The 26,966-nt window shown below is 44.6% G+C and overlaps 1 protein-coding gene across 1 annotated transcript in view; it reads right to left on the reverse strand.

Moving 5' to 3' along the window:
- AGBL4 (AGBL carboxypeptidase 4) overlaps positions 1 to 26,966 on the reverse strand; it is a 1,406,728-nt gene that overhangs the window by 298,524 nt on the left and 1,081,238 nt on the right. The window contains exon 7 of the mRNA XM_065409275.1: positions 10,691 to 10,780. Within this exon, the coding sequence (XP_065265347.1) occupies positions 10,691 to 10,780 (90 nt within the window). The remainder of the gene's footprint in view (positions 1 to 10,690; positions 10,781 to 26,966) is intronic.

Genomic DNA, 26,966 nt, shown 5'->3' on the forward strand with positions numbered 1-26,966 from the left:
GAATATGTCAGGCAGAATTCATGGACTCCAACACCACATGGTGGCCAACATGACCATTTTTAACATATTTGTGTACTGCAGCCATTTTAAAGAGACAGATCATACCCGATCGCCTTTTAGGGGAAGAAGCCACCCTCTTTGTGCCTGGCAAATGCATAAGGTATAATCATACTCCCTGCACTCCTGAGTCCTACGACTGCTCCTTCTGACCCCGCTATGCAAGCAACCCCTAAAGGGGCAGGGAGGTCATGGGGCCAAGAAGTCAATGTTTGCATGTACAGCGACATCACTTTTCCCTTCACTCACTGGTAGCTTGCTCAACAGCACAGAACTACTCCTCCTCCTTCCCTGGAGACAAAGGGCTTCGTAAGAACATTTGTGAGGCCTGCATGAGGACCCACTGAATTGAGATCCAGCTCTGAATATTGTAACTCAGCCTCATAGCAAGGAAGAAATGGAAACTCCTGCAACTATTGTCTGCAGCAGAGGAACAGTATTCCGGGGGAACATTGAGAATGCTTTGGCATGAGCGGGGAGGAGTGCAAATGGCATGTGTGTGGTTGTGCATACTATGCCGGTAAGACTACTTTTGGGGCAGAAAAGATGGCCAAGTGATAAAGATTTGGCTTGCTATTACAGTGAGTACTACCCACATAAAATACCTAGAACTGGGTTAGAATTGATTCAGATCCAGGCATTCATCCAAACATAAATTAAACAGAATCTGAAGGGCAGCAAACAGGGTCTTGAAAAGTTCTGAAGGTATTGGTGCTACTATAATGGGCCCTTTCTAGGCTCAGAGTTTTGTTCAATACTCATTCTGTCACAGTTAAAATACTGAGTGATTTAAAATCCTGGAGAGAAATCTGTACAATTCTCTGTTTAATTTCATTGGGAGATTTTGCTTCTCAGCTGGGAAGGATCGAGGGGGACATCCTCACAAAGGACATAAGAACGGACACACTGGGTCAGACCAAAGTCCATGTAGCGCAGTATCCTGTCTTCTGACAGTGGCCAATGGTAGCTACCCCAAACGGAATGAACAGACAGGTTATCATCAAGTGATCCATCCCCTGTCGCCCATTCCCAGCTTCTGGCAAACAGCTAATAGCCATTGATGGACCTATCTTCGATGAATCTATCTAGCTCCCTTTTGAACCCCATTATAGTATTGGTCTTCACAACATCCTCTGGCAAGGAATTCCACAGGTTGACTGTGTGTTGTGTGAAAAAATACTTCCTAGAAAGTTCCTTTCTGCAAGCAAAGGCCTCCTTAGTCATATTTGCTCTTGCATTTCAAAAACATACCTTCCCCTCTTGTTGGTAATGTCACTTTCTGCCTTAGAGTTCAGAGTTTTCTGTTAACTGGGGGAAGGAGCAGCTGTTTAATGAGAATGCAGCCCTTCCTGCCTTTTTAAGTGTGCTAAAGGTAGGCAGGAATTTTAAACAAGAACAGCAAGACTGAAAAGTCCCCAGATTTTCATCTTGTCACATGTGGCCCTATTTTTCCCTAAAGATAAGTTACTTAGGAGAATACTTCCGCTGGTTGCAGTGCAATGGCATCGTGCTCTCTTATTAGTTCCCATGGGGATCAGTTCCCCTCACGTAAGTTCTAAGGTAACGTCTCTGTGAAATGAACTGGAAAACGGCCACCATCTTGGAATCTTTCGGGAAATATAATACCCAGAATCATTTGGATGGAAAGAGAGAGCACCTTCATCCCTTAGAGGGAAAGTTCAACTCTCAGTCAGCTGAGGGAGCTGCTGTACAACAGACCCCGAGAAAGCACCTGGCAGGAGGACATCTGTCTTACAGAAGTTAGTCCCTGACCCTCCAACCCTCTATAAATTCCGCATCAACTTTTTATTAGAAACTTTCAGATTTTTTTCTCAACTGTGATGGCTCAAAATAAAGACATAAAAAAGTTAACAAAACCAATGCCTTTCATAGCCTAGATTCTCATTTCATGCCACTTGACCTAACTTGGTATAGTGAGGGTACATTCGCTTAAATAAAGATCTAAAAGCCACTTTGGCTCCACTTCTTGTGGATAACGGCATCTGTTTTTCTTCAGCTCGCTGCCTCTGAGCGGCTGTGCACCTTTCAGACTGTACACTTCAATGTCAGCTCAAGGCCAAACTGTAGTTAGCTCCAGATGAGAGCTGAGCCTCCTTCCCTTCTTGCACTGCATCTTCTGGGAGTGCTGGATCCCAGCCTGGCAGAGTAGATTCAAGCCAGAAGCTCAGGGCGCAGATTTTCATATTTTTTTTTGGATTCAGACTTTGTGGTGGGTGCCATACTGGCAAATGCCTAACAAAGGAAGCAAACAAGGGAAGCTGCTTAGGGAGATTTAGTGATTCAGTGCAACGCCTCTGCAAGCTGTAATTTACAAGGCTTGAAACCTCATTTATGTACCATTAAAATTTGAAGAGCCAGAAGCCCTTTAGCATTAGATGATGCACTGAACCCGACCAGATAACTGCTAACAAAACACACTACGGCTAGGAGGAAGCTATGCACATATGTACATTGCTAAAATACGCGAAGACGACACACAAGAACTGGTGCAAAAAATAAGGCATAAAGCATGGACTTTACCATGCTGACCATCACAGGACCAGTGCCACGCTCCATCTGCATGAACACCCGTGCGATGCCCTCTTTCTCCCAAAGAAAAGAAATATCAAGACTCCAAACACAATAAAAACACAATTCTTGGCGTATGAAACAAAACTCACTCAGCACACAACCAGATATCAGGTGATATCACAGCCACTGTAAAGATTGCCTGGTGTCAGTTCTGGGGGTGGCTTTTGGATGGATAGTATGTCCTCTTTTGGTATTATTTCACCATAAGAATTCATATCAGTGAGAGCTGATGAGTTATTTGCCCTGAGGAGCAAATGTGGGAAATATTGTACCTTTTCTTAAATAAAAATATTGACTCTTTTCTTACCCCACCCCCCAAAAAAATTAACTTAAAGAACAGATTCCAAAATCACTTGTCAGAGAAATGATCAATTCTTGTGCCATTTCACAAGGAAGAGGAAGCAAATCCAGTTGTGTGTGACAACAGCATGAGGGATGAATTCAGCCTATAAGGGGAGCACTAACTCCATTGATCTCCCTGCTGCTAGAACCTCACAGAGCAGAATTGGTTCCAGCTGAGCCGAAAAGGGCCTGTGAAACCCAGCACACATAGAATAACAGACTGAAAACAGTGTAAAAATACACACAAATAATAATACAGGAAAATAATACAGAAGCCCTACATTCCAACCTACTCTACAGCCACCCACTCACACAACAGCAACAATTCTGATAAGCCTAGCAACCAAAGATTTAGGGCATTGTTTTCCCTTGAGTGATAAAGCAGGTATACACACTTAGATGTACTGTATAGGTTATTAAGCATTAAAGGAAAGACCATTCTTACAAAAAAAACACATATCCCAAAGTACTGTTTTAGTTTTTATAAAAGAGAGAGAGAGAGAGAGAGAGAGAGAGGGGAACAAAAGATTGTTAATAAATCTGAAAAGGTCATTCAGGATTCTTCTTTTTATTTTTAGGACGTAAGCTCAGGGTTAGTATCTTGGCAGCTGCAGCAACTGTGAAATGTTAAAGCATTTGTTGTCGTTCGTTGGACGAGTGGCTGGATGAACTACTTGCTGGATTCTTGGGAGGTCTGGCTGGGTTGCTAGTATTTGCCAAGGAACCAGAGGGATGACATCCAAGCCCAGGATATTTTATGACATCTGCAGGAGTAAGGGCCCTTGCTTACAAAAAAAAAACAGCTTTTAAAGGGAGCGGATGTAACAGCATCAGCACAAAGCAACTTTCAGTTGAAAAAGAATTTGTATCGTTTCACACCGGCTCAGCCAGCAGCAGCAACCTTTTTTGGCTCCCTTTGTGGGGCTGCGGGAAACAGACCTCAAAGATCCTGGCTCAGGTCTCATCTGTGGGTAATGTATCGGATGCATACACAGGGCCACGTTCAGAGGTGATGGCTAAGGGTGGTGTAAGTTACTTGTCAGTGAGACAGTATCCATGCCAAAGAAGGGGAGGATGTAACAGGTATGGATTAAACTCTCCCGTTAGTTGCCTTTCATGCTACAGCCCTCTCTGCCTGCCCCATGGCATATAAATCACACCAATTCTGGACTTCCTTAGACTCAAGGGGAAATTCAGAAAGGATGGGTAAGGAGGTGTACATCAGTAAGTGGGTGGGAGTCTCACGGAAGCAGCCTAGCTTTCTTTGATGTAAACCTCCCACCATAACGAATAAGAAAACGGAAGTTATTTGGGCCAGAGAGAGATCCTGGTCTGTACACTTTGTAACATAGCACAGTGAGGCACTTGCACACGACAGTGGCAAGCAGTGAAAAAGAACCAACAGAAATAGGCAGGAGAAATCTATTGAGAGGTCAGTAGGAGATGTAAATTAGATTAATTTAGAGTCCCTTAGATTCACTTCTAACTATCCCTTGTGCCACCAGATTGGAACATAGGGCTCCTAGGGTGTTAGATCTGCCCTTGGTTTGACAACGAGCAGATGGACTCAATTTGCAAGATGCAAATATTCCCATTTAATTCCAGTTGCCTACAAACTACTACATCCCCTGCTCCCAGACTACTCAGTATTGCTACTGGTCAGTGCTCGCCTCCTGCCCATTTTGCCTGACTAGCTGCTTGACAGCCAGTATGGTACGCATTTGAAAGAAAGGACTTTGTGTCTCAAGAAAAAATTCAGATGCAGCAGAATACAATGCATCGGCCATACAATGATATATTAGGACCTGACATGAAGTAACATGATTTACTGTGATACTACAGGATGCAAAGTGCCAGACTATGAAATGAAATTATTGGCTTAGCGATATATTCCAGTAAATTCAAGCTGCATCGACCTGATCTCCATTTCTAGGAGGCAAAGGTTTGCACACCCAGCAAGGAAATGTCCCATTTTCCTTCGAGACACGGAGAAGTATGCTTCCTTGGGATTCTTTTACCAAAGTGACAGATTAACCCTTTCTGTTACAGTGGGCCAAGACTAATAATGGTGCCCCCTTGACCTTCACTTCACCTTAGGGTAGGAGGGATAGCTCAGTGGTTTGAGCATTGGCCTACTAAACCCAGGGTTGTGAGTTCAATCCTTAAGAGGGCCATTTAGGGAACTGGGGTAAAAATCTGTCTGGGGATTGGTCCTGCTTTGAGCAGGGGGTTGGACTAGATGACCTCCTGAGGTCCCTTCCAACCCTGAGATTCTATGATCTAAGGAAAAAAAAAATCCTTTACCCTGGAGTCTCCTGACCCAAGTTACCAAATCATTATTTCCATAGTGCCACTGGGGTGGCCATTTTGAAGGCAAGAAAGACAACAAAAAGAATCTCCCTGCCCCAAAGAGCTTCTAATCTAAACAGGCCACACGGATGGCAAACCAAAGGGGCAGGAATATTTAGGGCATGCTTTGTTAGTTCCATGTATGTGTGTTTCCTAACTCCCGTTCTGGATGGTGGGCAGGACGAGGGTTTTCAAAACCCTTCTGGGAGGAGCGTATCTGAAGGAGAAGCATTGTGGGGGAGGGAGGCAGGGAATGTGTGCATGAGGGTAGCAGGTAAAGATGCACTCTTGACAGCAGGAGACACAGAAGTTGTGTCTACTCCAGGGGATTTAGGTCAAGTCTTGCTAGGCTTCAGACCCTGAGCTCCAGCCCAAGCGTTGACAACACAGCTATTTTAGAGCACTAGGCTGAGCCCTGCAAGCCGGGCTGGGAGGCTTATGGCTGTGAGCTGTGTAGACTTAGCCCTAGTGAGTTGGATAGCTTCTCACTAGTTGGGGGGAGGGATAGCTCAGTGGTTTGAGCATTGGCCTGCTAAACCCAGGGTTGTGAGTTCAATCCTTGAGGGGGCCACTTGGGGATCTGGGGCAAAATCAGTACTTGGTCCTGCTAGTGAAGGCAGGGGGCTGGACTCAATGACCTTTCAAGGTCCCTTCCAGTTCTAGGAGATGGGATATCTCCATTAATTATTATTATTATAATTCTGGCAGTCCTGCCACGGTGTCAGTTAAACATGCCCTGAGCTCCCCCAAGCTGCCTGAGGCTTTCTTACACTGGGACTCTCACTGGTGCTCAGACCAGATTTAAATGTGACCTGGTGAAAAAAACCCACAGGGCGTCAGAGCCGTGTCAAGGATCCCCACACAATGGTGCTAGCACAGGAGAGACTGTTTAGCCAGAGTTCTGTACTGGAGACAAGGGCAGTTAGTCACGAGGCTTGTGAAATGCATACAGACCCTGGTCGTTGGCAGATGGGGTCAAACCTGGGACCTTTGAAGCTTAGTGTATGAGCCTCTACTGCATGAGCTAAAAGCCACCTGGCTCTTAGCCGAGGCTGTCGCAGACGCATCAATCTCTGGCTGGGCTGGGTGCCACTAGAGAGGACAGAGCAGCACACCAAGCAGGCCTGGGTTACACCTGGACACAGTAAAGGGGTGTGAAGAGAGATGAATGGAGATGGAGGCAGGGATTAGGAAGGTGAGGGCATGGAGACTGAATTGAGGGTTTCTCAGTAAAACAGACAACCAAGACTGAGAGAAACAAAAACAAAGAGTTTAAGGGAAATTGGCTATGCAACCTCCCTCTCTCAGCGGTGGTTGTTTCCTTCATTTGCTGTTGTTTCAGGCCTTGGCAGCTACAGCCCAGCCCCTCCCTACATCAGATGATGTCTGCACCCAGATTCACATTCCATCTAATCTGTGGGATTAGCCTGCTATATCTGCATGGTACAGGTTGTATATGTAATCGCTTCAAACCATCCAGGAGAAATCTGTAAACCGGGCAAAACGGCCATGTGCTGAATGCACTGGGTTTGGATTCAGATCTTAAACTGAAATATCGAACTCTGCCAAAATGTCTAACAAGATTTCTAAAATAACTTCTCTCTCACTCCAGGAGCTTAACTATCAAGGGATACTATTTCTTCCACAAAAATTTCCAAAGCTAAAGCTAATATTTCATTTTACTTTTGGCAATGTCAGAAACAATGTCGAATTGAACTTGAAATGCACTCCATTTCTGGGGGGGAGAAGGGGGGGCTGTGATTTCCCATCACTCCTTATGACACTAATTATACACACAAGGCAACTTCATCTGCACTGAGCAGAATGGCTCAATGCACGGTGGCGTTCACTCAGCTCAGATCCTTGCATTGCTGAGCGAGTCAAGCGTGCATTGTAACTGCAGTCACAGCAAGTTTCTGATGTGCTTCTCCAAGACTGGCTTGCTTTCTTCGCCCCCCCGCCCCTCAACTCCCACTCTTCTTCCCAAAGCATAAAGTCTTTCTGGAAGACCATCAGAGATGACTTCCATCTAGTTCCTTCATCAGCCTACATTTGCCACCTCTTCCGCACATTTTGCTCCTTTCCTGTTTAATAATATTTCATCACCATAATAAAATAATATTTATAAAGCATCCCCCTACCAGCGTGGTTCAGCCCTGACCTAGCAGGGGCAACACAAACAGTTACACATAGCATCAAACTAAGTCATACCGCATCCAATTATAAATACACACTAATTAATAAATACCAAGTGCCCTATAATCTCCTATATTGGCTACTCCAGCATAGGAGACGGAGACGCTCTCTGAACCTCCATTCAGTGAGTCTTAGGCACTGTTCTGGCAGGTGAAGGGTATTACCTTCCCTGCTGCACAGTCCCGCAGAAGAGGTCCAGTCCCCATATTAGCAGATCTCATGGGATCCATGAAAGTGTAGGATCAGCGTGAAGACAAGGGTCCTCCACTCTGGATCCTGGTTTCCATGACTGCCTTCCTGGCAGCACAGCTCCAGCAGGAGCATGCCGTTGTGAATATCACTGCTAGTCAGTTCCCTCAGAATGCACCTAATAGAGGAGGGATTTGAAATGCAGAGCAGGAAAAAAAAGTGTGAGTCCTGATTTATCCACATTGGTTCCACTGGGTTCTGGGAGGGAAGGTGCTGCAGAGAACTATTGTCTCCAGCCAGGGAGCCCCTGGAGAGGGGGTTCCTCAGAGGTATAGAAAGGGAAGGAAATGTGTAATGGAGATAGTTCTCTTCCCCACATCATACACCAGGATTCTGCCCCCATCCATCTGTGGAGCAGAGGAGACCACAGAAGCCTAACTAGCTAAACTAAACAGATCAGTATCATTAAGCAGGGGGATGGGGTCCAGCACAAAGGCCAACAGTGATTAAAAGAGAAGATGCTCCTGAGGCGGAAATGTTAGATTGATGTGGATGTCTATGAAGCAACTCTACATCCTAGTGGACTACAGCAAAAGTTCCAGCATCTGCTAACCTATGGAACAATAGCTTCCTTGAGAGGTGTAGGAGACACACCACAGTGAGGGCCACAGGGAGAAGGTCTTGAACCTATATCGGTCCCTCCTTATTAAGGCCTTTACAAATCAACAGGGCCAGCCACAAATCCATCTGCTGCATTGTAAGCAGCCAGCATAATGAGCACAGCGTAAGCGGCGACTGATGTGACTTACTTGATATACTCATAGACTCATAGACTCATAGACTTTAAGGTCAGAAGGGACCAATATGGTCATCTAGTCTGACCTCCCGCATGATGCAGGCCACAAAAGCTGACCCACCCACAACAGAATCTGCCAGCCTGCGACCCCTGCCCTATGCTGCGGAGGAAGGCGAAAAACCTCCAGGGCCTCTGCCAATCTACCCTGGAGGAAAATTCCTTCCCGACCCCAAATATGGCGATCAGCAGAACCCCGAGCATACAGGCAAGATTCTACAGCCGGACCCTCATTCTACCCGCGATGGCACGTTAATGCCTAATTGACTAAAATCACGTTATCCCATCAAACCATTCCCTCCATAAACTTATCAAGCCTAATCTTGAAGCCAGAGAGGGACTTCGCCCCCACCGTTTACCTCGGAAGGCTGTTCCAAAATTTCACCCCTCTGACTGTCAGAAACCTTCGTCTAATTTCAAGCCTAAACTTCCCCACGGCCAGTTTATATCCATTCGTTCTCGTGTCCACATTACTACTAAGCTGAAATAATTCCTCTCCCTCCTTTGTATTAATCCCTTTGATATATTTAAAGAGAGCAATCATATCCCCCCTCAGCCTTCTTTTGGTTAGGCTAAACAAACCGAGCTCCTCGAGTCTCCTTTCATAGGAAAGGTTTTCCATTCCTCGGATCATCCTAGTGGCCCTTCTCTGTACCCGTTCCAGTTTGAGTTCATCCTTTTTAAACATAGGAGACCAGAACTGCACACAGTACTCCAAATGAGGTCTCACCAGCGCCTTGTATAACGGAAGCAGCACCTCCCTGTCCCTACTAGAAATACCTCGCCTAACGCATCCCAAGATCGCATTAGCTTTTTTCACAGCCACGTCACATTGCCGACTCATAGTCATCCTGCGATCAACCAGGACTCCGAGGTCCTTCTCCTCCTCCGTCACTTCCAACCTATGCGTCCCTAACTTATAACTAAAATTCTTGTTAGTCATCCCTAAATGCATCACCTTACACTTCTCACTATTAAATCTCATCCTATTATTGTTACTCCAATTTACAAGGTCATCCAAGTCTCCCTGCAGAATATCCCGATCCTTCTCCGAATTGGCAATACCTCCCAACTTTGTGTCATCCGCAAACTTTATCAGCCCACTCCTGCATTCGGTTCCGAGGTCAGTAACGAATAGATTAAATAAAATCGGACCCAAAACCGAACCTTGAGGAACCCCACTGGTGACCTCCCTCCAACCCGACAGTTCCCCTTTCAGTACTACCCGCTGCAGTCTCCCCTTTAACCAGTTCTTTATCCACCTCTGGATTTTCATATCGATCCCCATCTTTTCTAATTTAACCAATAATTCCTCGTGCGGCACAGTATCAAACGCTTTACTAAAATCGAGGTAAATTAGATCCACCGCATTTCCTTTATCTAGAAGGTCTGTTACTTTCTCAAAGAAGGAGATCAAGTTGGTTTGGCACGATCTTCCTTTCGTAAACCCATGTTGTAATTTGTCCCAATTGCCATTCACCTCAAGGTCCTTAACTACTTTTTCCTTCAAAATTTTTTCCAGGACCTTGCATACTACAGAAGTTAAACTAACAGGCCTGTAGTTACCCGGGTCACTTTTTATCCCCTTCTTGAAAATAGGAACCACATTAGCTATTTTCCAGTCCATCGGTACCACCCCCGAGTTTACAGGCCAGTTCCTCAGCTGATACAGTAAATCAGCATAGCTCCATTGATTTACACTAGCCAAGAATCCAGCCCACGGATTGCCTTCGATATTGGGGCCCCATTGCAATCCCTAGGCATCATTACTAAAATATTTTAAGCCTATACAACGAAATTACATGAAAACACACTGTGGTTATTTTTACCCAGAATCCTCAGATTCCAACCCTTTGCAAACATGAGCTGGGCAATTTTCTTTCTATTTTTATCAGTGCTGCTTTGTGCATGTCAGCCACCGAAAGCTCTGCTCCTCAGAACAACGCCTTCAGACAAGTATACTGTTTCTTATAATGAAACAGAGCTACCAGGACCACAGTGCGCTGGCCCGAGATGCTCAAAGGAGCAGAGGCCAAGGAAAAAGAGAGCCCGGGAGAGGGACACCTCCATCTCTGGGTTTTTATTCCAAATAGTGACTCTGCAGACACTCACCTTGGCATACAAAGGAAGAGGGAGTTTCTCCAGGGTGGACACGGGCAGTGATGAACACCACTTTCTGCTCAGCTCCAGACCGCAGGTTTACTGCAAAAAAAAAAAAAAAAAGACAAAGATCCTTAAATTGGGTCCCCTATGCAGGACGCAAAGGACCATTAATATTAAAGCGTATCCTTTTATTAAAATTGTTCATACATTATACATGGGGATAATCCATAATTAAAGGAAGCAGCATTGCTAGCTATTCATATCATGGCCTATGAAAAACGGTGCAACAGTAAGGATTGCAAGTCTAATGACACAAAGCCCAGGCTGCAACAACCAAGTTAGTTTCCTTTTTTAAAACAAGATTTACTACAGTGAGTTTAACTGCATTGTAATCGCTCGCTCACTTGTGATAAATGTCCTCCTGGGGCAACAAGAAAAGCGGTGGGGTTCCATTTCCATTCACATTGTAAAGCCAATTGCACCCTCCATTACACTTGATACAAGATTTAGCATGGTGCCAAATAAAGGTAAGGTGCTGGCAAATGCCATTTATTAGCATGCTTTCTTTTTCACTATTTTGGCCTGGTTCTGCCTCTATCAAAACATAGGCCAGAGATATTCAAAGTCAGCAAGGTATGCAAAACAAACAAGGACTAAATGCACTGAGGAACACTGGAGAGAATAATCATTTTATAGAAACCACTTCACCCTGCACTGAAATGCAGTCACCTCTGGGGTGGAACATGACAGCTATTTAACAGCACACGGCACAACAGTTTGTAGGGACGAAAATTTTACTGTATCCATTTGAAATTACAGAAAGGTGGGAGGGAGCTTTAGTAGTTAGAATGTAACCAGGAATTTAGCCAGGACTCTAAGGTTAACATTTAACAATTCAACCCCTATGTAGGGATAAAAAAATAAAATACTTCAAACTATATTGTCCTGTCTGTCTATTAAAACTGTAAACTCTGGGGGGCAGAGGGCATGTTTTCTTCAGTTTGCCACAGGGAAAATGCTTACAAACAGGCAATAAAAAATACACTCTTGCAAAAAGGACCATGGGAATTGTAATGACCATATGAGGTCAGGACCTCAGGTATACATCTCATCTGGATCTAAAACACTCAAGAGGGGTAACACTAAAACCAGCAAGACAAAATTGTGACAGACATCTCTATTTTCAGTTTAATCCCTTTCAAATAGACAAAAAGTTTTAAAATATAAAACAAATCTAAAATTCACAATGAACTTTTAATTACTCACACATACAGGATTACAGGATGTACATACACACACAGGGAGAGAAATATGGCTCTTTTAATAGCAAGCAAATTGTGAATGCTGATTTTTTTTTTTTTTTTTAATTTTCTCGTTTAGACATTCTAATCCCAGCCAGTGGCAAATCTAAACCCACGATGACAAAAAAAATAATAATAATCAATACGTTTTCCGTTCTTCTCTGGAGGCAATTGGACCAGAGACCATAGCAGGATTCTTTTATATTTCTTTAGTCCCTCTAAATGTCCTACAGCTGTTCAGCCTGCAACCCAGCCATTTATTCAGTCTTTGATACGCTAAATTCACTCCTCTCTGGTGTGTTTTTGAGCCCCAGAGGCAGAGAAATATAAGAAAGAATGTCTCTGACAAAAGTAGCAGCTGGTGGGGTCAAACCTGTCTGCTGAAGAAAAGTGGGAGGCAGGAGAAAAGAACGCAGGAACATCAGCTAGAATCTGATGACCACCCTGTGTCATTAGCATTAACATTGAGTAATGCAGGAGGAAGGAGATAAATCAGCCCCCAACAATGTCAAGTGAAAAGAGAAGCCCAGGATGTCTCCTGTAACTAGAGCTGCATTTTCTTCTATTAAAAAAAAAAAGTCTAGCATTAAAGGGGCAGATGCTCAACACAGTATATACAACCAAGGCTAATCACACAAAAATAAAAATGAAATTGAATGGTGTTGACAATTTACACCAGGTAAGACGCCGCCCCATGTTTTTGAGATGACATATATAATACTTTATATTATGGATACACACACACTTTCTCTCTTTATAATTATTATTAAGATTAGTAGATAATTAATTTTCCTCTAATGCTGGAAAGATTCTTCCCCATTTAGGGCCTGATCCAAAGCCCACTGAAAGCAATAGAGACATTGCATTGATTTCAGTGGGTTTTAGCTCAGACCCTACATTCAAGCCCCATAAAATGTCTTTCACTCCTCCTCCATCACTCCTCCTCCATACACATCAGTACAGCGTGAGCTGCAAAGGATGGGTTAATTCCTTACTACATGGAATCTGGTAAATAACTTCTTGAAATATATTTATCACTGGGAATATATACTTACACATTTTCATGTTAATTTCTATACAGATTTTCGCTCATTTTATAATTAAATTGTCAAGAGCAAGAACATATTAAAAAAAGTCCTCACTTGTGATCTTAATAATACCTTGGAGTACTCATAGAGAAAGCACTTTTTAAAACCAATGTACTTATTTTATTTGTGCTGTTTATCACTGTTAGGTGTCTGGTTAGTTTAGTTTTGTTTACAGTCTGTTTCACTCCCCATTGTTTGGGTTGCAGAATCTGCAGGAAAACTTCTAAACCGAAATCCCACCGCCCTCCCACTAGAAAGTCATGACATTATCGGTTATAAACATTTTTCCTAAAAAGTACATTTGGGAAGATTGTCTTTAAAAGTAACTTTTGAGCCTAAGCATATTGGTATTGTCTTTTAAACGCAGTTAGTGCTTGTGACAGATGCTGGATAGTTAGCGGTGGAAAGCACAATTCTCTGTTCAACAGATCCATCACAAGATGTGGGATCACCTATGCTGCCGTCTAGGTATGCCTGAACCCTAACCTGGAAGAGACATGTTGACTGGGGGACATGAGTTCAGAATCCATTGGCCCGTTCAATAGTTCAGCTTCCCTGCAGAGGCTGGCAATCAGGGGACCAATTAGGGTTGATGTGGACACCTGTCCACAGGTTATTGGACTACGAGCGCTATACTTCTTTTCATGTTGTCCATCAAACAGCTGTCAGATAGCAAAGACAAGAGACTGGATCCAACGTTTGGGTTCAGACCTAACACTCATCGTCTTGAGAATTTCAGGTTGGGATCTGAACTTTATATAACCGAGGCCCACATCTAATAACAGCTTTAATTCTTTTCTGATCTTGGGTTGGAATCAGAGCAGCAATTTACACCCGAAAATCTCACTGTAGATCAGTGCTATCCCAGAGCACTCCCTTGTGGCTTGGGGTGGCCCTGTAGATCTTTAAAGGAACCCTCCTGGTCCCAGGTCCTTAAAAGGAGCAATGCAACAATGGTTTGGGATGGCCCTATACTAGGGGTCAGCAACGTTCGGCACATGGCTCGCCAGGGTAAGCACCCTAGCGGGCTGGGCCAGTTTATTTACCTGCTGATGCGGCAGGTTCGACCGATCGCGGTCCCCACTGGCCGCGGTTCGCCATCCCGGGCCAATGGGGGCGGCGGGAAGCCGCGGCCAGCACATCCCTCGGCCCGCGCCGCTTCCCGCCGCCCCCATTGGCCCGGGACGGCGAACCGCAGTGAGTGGGGGCCGCGATCGGCTGAACCTGCAGTGTCAGCAGGTAAATAAACTGGCCCGGCCCGCTAGGGTGCTTACCCTGGCGAGCCGCGTGCCGAACGTTGCCGACCCCTGCCCTATACCTTCCCTCTCCCATACACTCACTCTTCCCCAGACCACATTCCTCTCTCCCAATGATTGCTTCAATTGCTTGCCTGGAGACATGGAACAGGGTAACTACCTTCTCTGGCCTTAAAGGGCCAGTACTGTTACACATGTATCACATTACCAATCCCCAATACAGCCAGTCCTACCACCATTTCTATGTTTGTATGGATCACACATTCTTAGTCTTGTAACTTTCCCCCTTTCCCAAGTTATATTTTGCAAACACTGAAACACAAATTTTAAATTTTAAATAAGTCCAGTTTTTGCGACCATGGAGTTCTCCTTAATCCTGTAGAGAAATCTGTACAATTCTCCGTTTAATTTCATTGGGAGATTTTGCTTCTCAGCTGGGAAGGATCAAGGGGGACAGCCTCACAAAGAACATAAGAACGGACACACTGGGTCAGACCAAAGTCCATCTAGCCCAGTATCCTGTCTTCTGACAGTGGCCAATGGTAGGTGCCCCAAAGGGAATGAACAGACAGGTTATCATCAAGTGATCCATCCCCTGTCACCCAATCCCAGCTTCTGGCAAACAGAGGCTAGGGACACCATTCCTGCCCATCCTGGCTAATAGCCATTGATGGACCTATCTTCTATGAATCTATCTAGCTCCCTTTTGAACCCCATTATAGTATTGGCCTTTACAACACCCTCTGGCAAGGAGTTCCAGAGGTTGACAGTGTGTTGCATTAAAAATAACTTTCTTGTGTTTGTTTTAAACCTGCTACCTATTAATTTCATTTGGTGGCCCCTCGTTCTTGTATTATGAGAAGGAGTAAATAACACTTCCTTATTTACTTTCTCTATACCACTCATGATTTTATAGACCTCTATTATATCCCCCCTTAGTCGCCTCTTTTCCAAGCTGAAAAGTCCCAGTCTTATTAATCGCTCCTCATACGGAAGCCGTTCTATACCCCTAATCATTTTTGTTGCCCTTTTCTGAACCTTTTCCAATTCCAATATATCTTTTTTGAGATGGGGCAACCAAATCTGCATGCAGTATTCAAGGTGTGGGTGTACCATGGATTTATAGAGGCAATATGATATTTTCTGTCTTATTATCTATCCCTTTCTTGATGATTCCCAACATTCTGTTCACTTTTTTGACTGCTGCTGCACATTGAGTGGATGATTTCAGAGAACTATCCACAACGACTCCAAGATCTCTTTCTTGAGTGGTAACAGCTAATTTAGACCCCATCATTGTATATGTATAGTTAGGATTATGTTTTCGTAGATCTGTGGAAGAAAAGCAATACATGCCTTATTATTAGAGGTGGCCCCTCAAAGTCAAGGCTGAGGTGCATTGGTGGGACACGGTGGGGAAGTTCACAGTGCCACTGCCCATGTTTTACCTCTTCCATAGAAAAGCAGAAGTCCTCAGTCACCAGGGCTTTGAATCTTTCATCAGACCGAAATTCACATTTCAATTAAAGACACGTGTATATATTTTTGCGTAACCTTTTTGAAACATGGGCTGTTGACAAAATAACCCAATACTACACTGTCTTTGAGTCTCCAGTACTTTGAAGTATAAGCTGGGCTGTTGCAAGTGTTTTGTACTCAAAATATGGTTAGTTGGAAACATCACTAAGGTCTCCACGGAGTGAATAAAACCTCATCACAGAAAGAAAAGTCTATTCCAAAGCACACCACTGTATTACATTTCACTCCACAGTCCCTGAGTCCAACAGAACTACTGTAACATCTGTGTTGAAAGTTAACGCTGATCTTATTGTTGTCCTGACTGCCTGGTCTCTACCTCATTAAACTACTTTAACAGCATATACTGTACTCTGGTGTTTCCTGAGAGACCAGATTAGCACCTAATTCAATTTATATTTTTGTTATTTCTGGTCGCAAATGTCATTTCAGGTAGGATTGCGTGTCTCAGCAACACTCTCAGCAAGAGAAAGCAATTTTGGCCACCCTTGAGTCCCTTTGGGCTTGGTAGGGTCAAGGAAGCGCAAGCTCGTTGTGCCTGTTCATACTTTGTTCGGAGGCCTCCTCCCACCAGCTTCTTTCCTGACATACTGGCCGAACTGTGTAAAGAAACCTGCTGCTATGGGCTGCATTCGATGAAAATGATCCTACTTGGACTGCAGACACACACATGCAAGGACTGAACCAAGCTTTTGAAAGGACTGCTGCCAGCATTTTTGCTTTTCTATTCTCTGTTGAAGGACGTGGCATTCTAGGTATCAAGCCTGGAAACGGGGCATCTATCAAAGTGCAGTTCAGTTCCTCAACCACAAACAGTAACTCCTGGTTGTCAGCCAAGCCAAGTAGAAGCTTAAGGGTGCCCCCACCCCACTGTCCATTTTCTCCAGGTTCACCTGCCGTTCTGGTGTCTTTATCTCTATTCCTAGAACAAATCAAAATAGGAGCAAAACCTTCCCATTGTCTCATGACAATTTCAGTATGGCCTGCTTCCAGTCAGGCCCAAAATACCATGGCATCGCATGCTTTTTCAGGACTTCTGCCCGCACCTGGAATGCAGGAGAGCCTAGGCTCATGCTGATGAAAAAACTATTTTATAAAAAGTAAATTGAATGTCTATAAACCCTCCCCTTCCCCAAACTCTCCTCACCACTCGAAAGGTTACGTTTCAGTTCTGGAGACGCTGGCACTCTCTTGTTTTAATTACAATAGATTGGCCTACCGGTGTGTACTTTCACCTAAGAGAGAAGCTGGGTGAGGTAATAGCTTTTATTGGACCAGCTTCTGTTGGTGACAGAGATGAGTGACCTGAAGAGGAGCTCTGTGTGGCTCAAAAGCTTGTCTTCCTCAGCAACAAAAGTTGGTCCAATAAAAGCTATTACCTCACCCACCTTGTGTCTCTAACATCCTGGGACCAACATGGCTACAATATTGTCTAACCTAACTCCCAGAGATGGTACCAAGCTACAAAGCATGGATTTTGACCCATCCTCTCCGAAGTTTAGGTGCAGCATTTTCGTCTAGAGCGCTCTCAGCCTACTAGGGCCCTGATTCAGCAATCAATTTAAGCCTATCCGCATGTTCTGAAGTTCCCTTGAATTCAAAGGCACTTAAGCATGTTTTGAATTTAAGCATGTGCTTAAATGCTTTGCTGAATTGGGGCCGGCACAGAAAAAGCTCTCTCTGAGATCGTTATTGCAACATCATTTTAATCTTGGGAGAGCATTCTACTATTTATCCTCTATAGCCCATTTTGTGCCCAAAACAACAACTTTTTACATTTCTCTTAAAATCAAAGCTGTTTTAAAGTATTATTTAATCCCTTTACTCAGACAGCATAGAAATTACCAGGACCATGACAATGGGCCTGTGTGAGTGTGTGCTTTATTGATGTGTACACTGACCTAATATCAAATTGATTCCGCTGACCATGGAAAAATGCAAATTGGATATTATATTTGCATGCTACTTTTATTGTGCCCTTGTGTCTTCGTAAAAAGACAAAGTTTGGGCTAATAAAAATAAAACATTTCTGGAGCTCATACAAGCAAATATTTATGTTGGCAGGTAACAAATTGGTTTGTCATTTAGGGGAACAAAAAGATCATTATAATCATCCTTAGGCAAAATAGGTTGGTGGCTTTTGCTTAGCTTTTAGCTTTCATTTGCAAATCAATTTAATGTAGCACACCGTCTCAAAGACAGGATGACACAGGATTAACACTTTCCTTGTGTTTTCCCCTCCCCACAGCCCCTGACACAGAGACCTGGAAGTTGGACTAGCTTGAGTTCAGAGCAAATTAAATATATTCTAGCTAGAAAAAGAGAAAAGAAGCGTTTAGATGTATGTTATGTGTGAGAATCCTAATGGGGCGCAAACAGAGGAAAAGACCCCTCCCAAAGCATTCTGAAGGTAGAGGCTGAAAGAGTTAACAACAGATCTTTGTGCCACTAGGGAAGTGAGGCTTTTTACCCATGAAAGCTTATGCCCAAATAAATCTGTTAGTCTTTAAGGTGCCACCGGAGTCCTTGTTGTTTTTTTAGGGCTCTGAATGTGTAGTGAACATATGATCTCCTTGCCTAGATGCTTCTTTCTTCCTTTACTCCTTTAGTCTTTTGCAACAATGCCTCTTTCATCCCTTCTGACAACCAATGATCTCCACCAGAATGCGGCAAAGTGAACTTTGGTGACAGTTTAACTAGGCAAAGATGATGCGACAGCCTGAATTCTATTTACCAAAATGACTTGACCTATTAAAATCCAGAGCAGTGCACCAGTTCCATCCCCCTTCCTTGCCACTTTATTCCAAATGGCAGGGTATTTTGGAGGGGTTCTGTGCGGAGGGGAGGCTATGTAAAATTGTTTCAACGTTAATGCTCGACTGAATTTTCAGCTTAATAGCCCAGTGAGGGGATATGATTGTAAAGCAAAAGGCCAGAAATATCTCCTGGTAAAAATTTTCTGAAGCAAGTTCAAAGGACAACACGTAGCTACTTGGAAAATCAGAAATGGCAAAGGATTGTTTAGCAGGTTCTCCTCACCGCCCCCAGACCCATTTGTTTGGTTTTAATCTTCATGAAGTCTTGGAAGCAAACATTTTTCCATCTGGGCTTCATGACACTGTCATGCCTGATACTCCTCTAAGGAAGGGAAATTAAACAGCATGCAAAGACTGCTTAGTTTATACTTGCATGTCTTTTTTTTTCAAAGCAGGGCTTTGCATTTAGATTATTCATCAGCATCTGAACTTTGGAATGTAAAATCCCATGAACAGGAATATGAATAGCACATTATTTGACTCAAATGGCCAAGGAGATGGCAACTTGCAATTAAGTTTGCAGACAGTAGCATTTAATGTCACCTACCTGCCTCACTATCATATCAGAACAGTTTAGCAGACAGGGCCACAGCCTGCTTTCTTTTTCCCTTTCCTGCTTTGATATTTATAAAGTCAGGTTGTAGTGCAGATAAACCCCTTCCTCTCCAGAGACCAAGGGAAGGCAGTAAATTATGGGAAGGCTAAGTGGTACATCAAATGTGTCTCCTCAAAGCCATATATCATCTTGTTAAATTTGATGTATAATCCCAGAACCCCAGAAATCATTCCAAGAATCACAGAAAATGCAGACGTGTCCTTCAAGTGATATAGTACAAGTAAAGTCAAGTCTACCTACAGAAAAATATTCTAGCCATGTTTTGCTAAAAGTCTCTACTTCACATGGGACCCACTAGACATGGCTCCCTAAAGCACGGCACAATGGGCATTCACCTTTTCTGCTTGGACACATTGATATGACAGGTGTACATCTTTTTTTGTTGTTGCAACATTAAACCACAAAATGAACAAAAAACACTTCTCCTATTTAAAAAAAAAAAAAAAAAAAAAAAAAAAACCACCCAGTGTTCTACTGCCCCTTCAGTGCAGATGCGCTGCTCCTGTTACCACCAATAATAGCTCTTTCCACGAGAAGATCCCAAAATGCTTTAATGGGACAGAGACCATTTCTTTGTTCTATCACAATGGGGTCTTAATCTATAACTAGGGCTTCTAGGTGCTACAACAGGGGTGGGCAAACTACGGCCCGCGGGCCAGATCCAGCCCGCGAGCTGTTTTAAGCCGGCCCCTGAGCCGCACCACGCTCTGGCACTCGGCCCCGCTCTGGCACTCCGGCCGGGACGCTGGGTCGGTCGGCCCCGCTCCGGGGGATGCTGGGTTGGGGGCCACACCCCTGAGCCTCTCCCCACGCCCCAACCCCCTGCCCCAGCCCTGATTCCCCTCCCGCTCTCCAAATACCTTGATCCCAGCCCGGAGCACCTTCCTGCACCCCAAACCTCTCATCCCCACCCCAGAGTCTGCACCCCCAGCCAGAACCTGAACCCCTTCTCACATCCCAACCCCATTTTTATGAGAATTCATGGCCCTCCATACAATTTCTATTCCCCGATGTGGCCCTCAGGCCAAAAAGTTTGCCCACCCCATGCTACAATAATAGATTAATAATAATGATGATGATGAACTAAGCCTCATAACCCCACAGTGAGGCAAGGTTGCAATATTAGCTCCATTTTTCAGATGGGGAAACTGAGGAACAACAGTTACATGCCCCAGGTCTCTCAGAAAGTCTGTGACAGTTTCAGAAATGGAACTCTGACTGCTCAAGTCCCTGCCTTGTCCCTTATAGCCACATGGCCCTCCTTCCCTTTTGCACGTACAGTTGCTGCCCCTGTAGCATCCCAAGTTCCCTTAATACAAAGGTCATCCAGGCTAAAATATACATGCAAGAAATTCCCATTTGTGGCTAGTCACAGTTCCCTGCCCTTGATTTCATTGGTCTCTTTTATGTGGTTTTTAAAATGGGGACTGAGAGTGGATGTCTGGTAACCAAGTGCTGCAAGGCCGCATGGCATCAGCTCTCCCAACTGTTGGAGGCTAAAGCCAAGTTTGGCTGCTCCATGTGTTGTTTCATTGAAAGATGAGAGTTATTTACTGCAGAAAGAAAAGTTACGTTCTAGTGAGCATAGAGTGTATTGCCAGCCAGAAACAGTCAGGGCAGTCTAGTGGTTGGAGGAGGTGTAAGGCAATCAGGACTTCTGTTATTTCCAGTTCTGCCACTGATTTGCTGTGTGACTACAATGCTCGAATTTTCCCGTGCATTAAATGGGGATAATCATACCACCTCAAAAGAGAAACCAAAGCCTAATGAATTACTACTCAAAAGCCTGCTTCTAAGGCCTCTTTGTGCCATTCCAGGGGTACAAAAGACGCTTCAATCTGCCTTAAGACAGCAGCTAGGGATTCCCTTGACAAGGGAGCTGCACTTAGCCCCATTGGTGTAAGGAATATTTTAAAGATGGCAGGGAGTATGCCATGTGTAGAAGAGGGTTAAGCCAGAGCAATGTGGTACTGCAATCCTGGAAGCTGGCTCCACAGACAATCCTGGCTGATTAACCACTGGCATATTAGAGCGACCCTGAGGCTGCTCTACCATGTGCCAGAGGTCAGTTTGTCCCTTCGTAGCCCCCAGGATCAGCGAGGAGGAAAGGCGGTTGAAATCCACATAAAACCCCAGACCCAACCAGATAAGCCAACTGCAGGGATCTGTTCCAGAAGAGACCATGGCAGTGCAAAATAGTCATCATTACATTGTGATCAATAAGATAGTTGAAATTGCTTTCTGTATTCCTACCTTTCAGACACTGATTTGGAATGACATGAACTTCTGTGAAGCACGCACTTCATGAAATACTGAGTGTGGGAACACAGACCTATAAAAGGAGAATGAATAACTGCACACCTGCCAGATTAGCACCTGCATGTTAATGCATGGGGCACATGTGGTATTCTAATTATTTTTGCCTTTTATTGGATCCCCCTTGTGAGGAATGAGTGGTATGGACAGGGTTAAACAGAACAAAACCTTCACTGAACAGGACTCCAGGAGAAAGCAGTGATCCCTCAGCATGAAAGCGACAGGTGTACTGCAAAAGAGCTCCGCCTCCCTTGAACTATGACTGCATAGTCTCTACTAGCCAAGTGAGGGGACAATAAAAAACAACCTGCTGAAATTAGATTCATGGACGGCAGCGTTTCTCAAAACGTGAAGCTGACTTTCTTTGGGGAAGCTCTGACCTCTTCTTCCAGAAGAGGCTCAAGCCAGCACGAAGGAAAAAGGAAAAAGAAAAAGATTATTCTCTTTTGTGTTTAGGATTTACCCAAACCAGAATTTGGTATTAAATGTTCAGCACTGAATACTAAATGCTCAGTAGATGGTCCCTCATTAGCTGAGTCCAATGATGAAATGACTCAAGAAAGAAAAATAGCAGACCGTCCTCAGCCAGGACTAAAATAAAGAAAACAATAATGGAGCTGTCCTATCTCCTAGAACTGGAAGGGACCTTGAAAGGTCATCGAGTCCAGCCCCCTGCTTTCACTAGCAGGACCACATACTGATTTTGCCTCAAATTCCTACGTGGCCCCCTCAAGGATTGAGCTCACAACCCTGGTTTTAGCAGGCCAATGCTCAAGCCACTAAGCTATCCACCTCTTATGCACCATCCCCACCACTAATCCAGAGTTATGTTTGCTCTCTTTAGCCAGACATGGTGTCTGCTCTCTGAGGAGTGTTCTTAAGATAGCTGCCAGAATTCCATCATGTGACTTTATCCCAACATGCAACACTGCTGAAAGGCCCATTTCTCCACTTTTACACCAGTGTCATTTCATTGATTTCAATGGTGTTACATCTGATTTACACCAGTGTAACATACAGGAGAATGAGGATCAAATCTCCATTTTATTATGTATGGCAGATTATAACTGGATTTTTATAGACGCCCCATCCCAAGGTTGGCAGAGAAGAGGTTAGCTTTCTCCTGCTACAGCAGTGGTCCCCAAACTTTTTACCTTGCACCCCCTACCCCGTCCACACCTTCCCACCCCCACCTCCCAGAGCCAGGAGTGGGGGACATGAACAGATGTAAGGGGGCTGAGGCTGCTGGCACCCCGAGTGCAGTGCCAGCAGCAGCACTGGATGGCACTCCCTCCCCACCCCCGTGGGGGCTGACCTGGGCCCCAGCCATGCCCCCTCTTACTGTTCCTTGGCAAGTCAGCATCCCCTTAGAGGGGCGTGCCCCACAGATTGGGGACCTCTGCTCTACAGTTACCGGCACAGAATATAACGCTGGGCCAGCTGTGGGAAATGAATGAAGTCCCCCCAGCACATTGTCAGTGGGATGTGGGGTGCAGGTTGGAGAGGACTGTCACGTGTGGAGTGTCTTAAACTGGTGTAATTTACATCTTCGTCCAGCCCCCCTCCCTCAGTGAGTAAATTACACTCACCACCAAGGGGTGCACTGGGTCTGGCAGTGAGCGTCATGGAGACTCTTTACGGAGAGGGGCAGAGCTGAAACGAGAACCAGGGGGAGGGTTTCCCTTCCTGTCTGGCACTGGGCTGAAGTGAGCCAGGCCTTCTATCTTTACTCCAGACTCTGGCTGAGGGAAGCCCTGTTATATTTGTTTGTCCATTAAAGCCACAAATGAAATGCCTGCCCCTTAAAGGGGCAGGGAGTCTTGTTTGCCCCTTGAAGATACAAAGAGAAATATAACAGGGCTTCCCACATCAAATGTTCTTTTCACTAACTTTTACAGCAAGTCATAGAATCATAGAATATCAGGGTTGGAAGGGACCTCATCTAGTCCAACCCCCTGCTCAAAGCAGGACCAATCCCCAGACAGATTTTTACCCCAGTTCCTTAAATGGCCCCCTCGAGGATTGAGCTCACAACCCTGGGTTTAGCAGGCCAATGCTCAAACCACTGAGCTATTTCTCCCTCCCCCCAAAGGTGTTTAAACTCCCTCAAGGTGTACAGGATCTTTTCCTACTCTGACAGGGCTGTCTTATGGGATAATATACCGTCTTCCTCACAATGGACTAACAAAGGCTCCTCATACGGACTTGATTCCTCCTTACGATGGTTGTGAGCAGCACATTAACTTTGTGTGCATGCCAGTGTCTGCAAATTCTATCTCACTGTCCTTTCTGTGCCATAATTAGTTAGCTATATCTTTCAGAGGGGCATTTAGTCTGAACAGCATACTGTATATCTAAACCCATTCATGTTTATATTACACACACCCCTTAAAAGTTGTGTGAGGATCATAAAACCTGCCTTGCCAGCAAACTGTATTTAAAATAGATATAATCTCCCACCAACCTACAGAGAGATTTTAATTAAAGTCAAAGGACCCTTTAACAGAGAGAACGAGAAAAAAAATCTAGCAGAGCAAGAATTAATTTTTAAAACGCTCCATTTTGAAGCCAAGTGGATTGCTCTCAACCATCATGTATTTAAAGGATGGGGCATGTCAAAGCTGGGAAATTCAAGTGAGAGATGCTGTGAAACCCTAAAGGACAGGAAGGGTGTCTGAGAACCAGACACCACAATTTCTGGAGCAGAACTATTTTGCTGCATACGTCATATTTGTGCCTGTCCCAAGTTATCCAGGGAAACCTCTGTATTCCCTTTCATAAAAGCATTTGACATTAGAGCTGGCAGAGACCTTTTAGCTCACCTAGTCCATGGTCCTCAGACCAGTGCCCAGTTTCCTTGGAAAACTGTTCCAAGTCTCATCTTGAGGATATTTTCCCTGCTATCCAGACAAAATGTTCCTTTGTTCAATTCCATCCCATTACTCCTTTTAATATCTTGTTGGGACTCATACCCTCTTCTCCTTCCTTGATGTTTACACCCTTAAATACTTCTAATCTGTCACCTCTTGCTCAGGGAAGTAAGTATTTTCTTTGCATTCAGCCTTTACCACACAGACTAACCCACCCCAGCATTACAGTTCCTACGTCCTTATGAACTGTCCTACACCCCAGTTTTGTCACAATCTCTTGGAGGAACCCCTTCAATGTGCCAGACCCCCAAGAGTTCTCGATCTTTCTTTAGGGAAGTCCACGCAGCCTCACCGTCTTCTGAGACTGAACCTCTGGGGCTTCAGGACTCCTCTTTCACACACAAGCTCTCCTCAGCAAGTCCAGCTGAGACAGACTCCTGGTTAGAGACTTGTACACCCATCAGGGACTAATGCACCTCACCCAGGATGTGCAGGGACACTCAAACTGCATTCTGAAATCAGTCAACTGGAACACAGCATTGGAAGTCCTTAGGTTAGCCCAGAGAAATTGAAGTTAAAGCATAGGCCAGTCTGCTCAGCCCACAGCAGTTCACCAGCCAAGCTGTAGTGCATTCCATTTTCAGGCCCTGAGTCTCCTTGTCTTCCTTTCTAAATCAGTTCCCAGGTGAGAGAGCTCAGGCTCCTTCCAGAAGCCAACTCTTAGTCCCGCACCTCCCGCCTTCCAGTCCTTTGTTCTCAAGTGAGGTTTTTTACTCAGTTTCCCTGCCGAGAGGTGGGGAAATCCTTCTCTCCCTGGGTCATTGGTTGCTAGGTGTCACTGTTCTGGTGACTGGGGCTTTTCCATTGTCTTCTCTTTTGATGTGAGAGTTAGCCTCAGCCTGTCCTTTTTAATGAACTGCTCAGGCCACTAGGCAACACCCCAACTCCCCACAATCTCTTAGGCCTGGTCTACACTGGGGGGGGGGATCAATCTAAGATACGCAACTTCAGCTACGAGAATAGCGTAGCTGAATTCAATGTATCTTAGATCGAATTAAAATCACTTACTTCGCGTCCTCGTGGCATGGGATCAACGGCCGCGGCTCCCCCGTCGACTTTGCTTCCGCCTCTCGCACTGCTAGAGTTCAGCAGTCGACGGGAGAGCGATCGGGGATCGATTTATCGTGTCTACACTACACACGATAAATCGATCCCCGACAGATCGATCGCTACCCGCCGATCCGGCGGGTAGTGTAGACATACCATTAGCCCGCCCTGATAGCAAACTTAGTCCTTCCCCCTGCACTGGGTAGATATGCAAAGCAGAAGGGAAAGTGAGGTACACATAGGATTAATAAAAAAAACACAAACAATTCCCATTCATTACATGAACCTTAAAAGGCTCAATGCTTGGGCCAGATCTAGCATCCCTTTCTTCTCGTACCATACACATTCCATTCTCTTAGCCATGAAATTATATTCTCTAGCCTTTTCCACAGCATGGGAAAGAAATTACTTTGCTTGAGATCTGTCTCGGACAAGAAGTGCCACAGTGCTCAGTTTCACCCATGCATAATATCTGCTGCTGGAGCAAGTTCTTGTCATCTCTGCAATAGGTTTTCATCTTGTAACAGGTCACTGATGCGGGATGATGATGGGCCAGTTGGCTCTTTATATGGTTCAGCATCCTTAGCAATTTCCTAGGACTCTAAACTAGTTTTTAAGTGGCTATATTGCTTCTAGATGGCACCTAACCACAAATCTCCCAGTAGAGAACACAAATGAAAGCAATCACCCATAATAAAAGTCATGTGCTGGTGCTGAATGCCCAGGTGCATCAGATTCTTCAACCGCCAGAACTGCGGTTACCCAATATTAACCACATGTCTTGACACTCATTATTCCTTTTACAGAGCTCTGTGAGTTATGTTTTTGTGCCAACTGGCCAACACCAACCTGCATGGCTATACCAGACACCTGCAAAGCTGGAAACCTCATTGGTCAATAAGATCCCATGTAAATCTCAGAGCGGGAACATGAGACCGTAACTCCTAGTTTCCAACAGAACCACTGTAGAAGTGACTTAAAGCATGAATACGTATATTTATTAGTGAACGTGAATTGAATTATGCTTTGCCCTTTCCAATAAAAAAAATAAAACCAAGGTCTCTTCAGGGAAAGAGGGCTAGAAAGGTTAAACAAACGATGAAAGTCAAAGTCAATCCATTCTAAGCAAACTTGATAAATATGTAAATTACAGCAACTAAACAGTTGGCTTTGACAAATGACTCCTGTGTAATGGATTTTTCCTAGAAGTAAGGCTACAGTTCAACTGTTTCACTGTTTTCTTAAAAGCCTTACATTTCACATTAATATAAAGTGAGAGTCAGTGTTCACACTGGGGATTAGTACAAGCAACTGTAGACAGCAGGTAACTTCCAAGGAGGGTGCCATGATCTGATTTGGTGGCATTGCTTCCATCAGTA

Source organism: Emys orbicularis, chromosome 8 (genome assembly GCF_028017835.1).
Source record: "Emys orbicularis isolate rEmyOrb1 chromosome 8, rEmyOrb1.hap1, whole genome shotgun sequence".
In the NCBI taxonomy this organism is placed as follows: Eukaryota; Metazoa; Chordata; order Testudines; family Emydidae; genus Emys; species Emys orbicularis.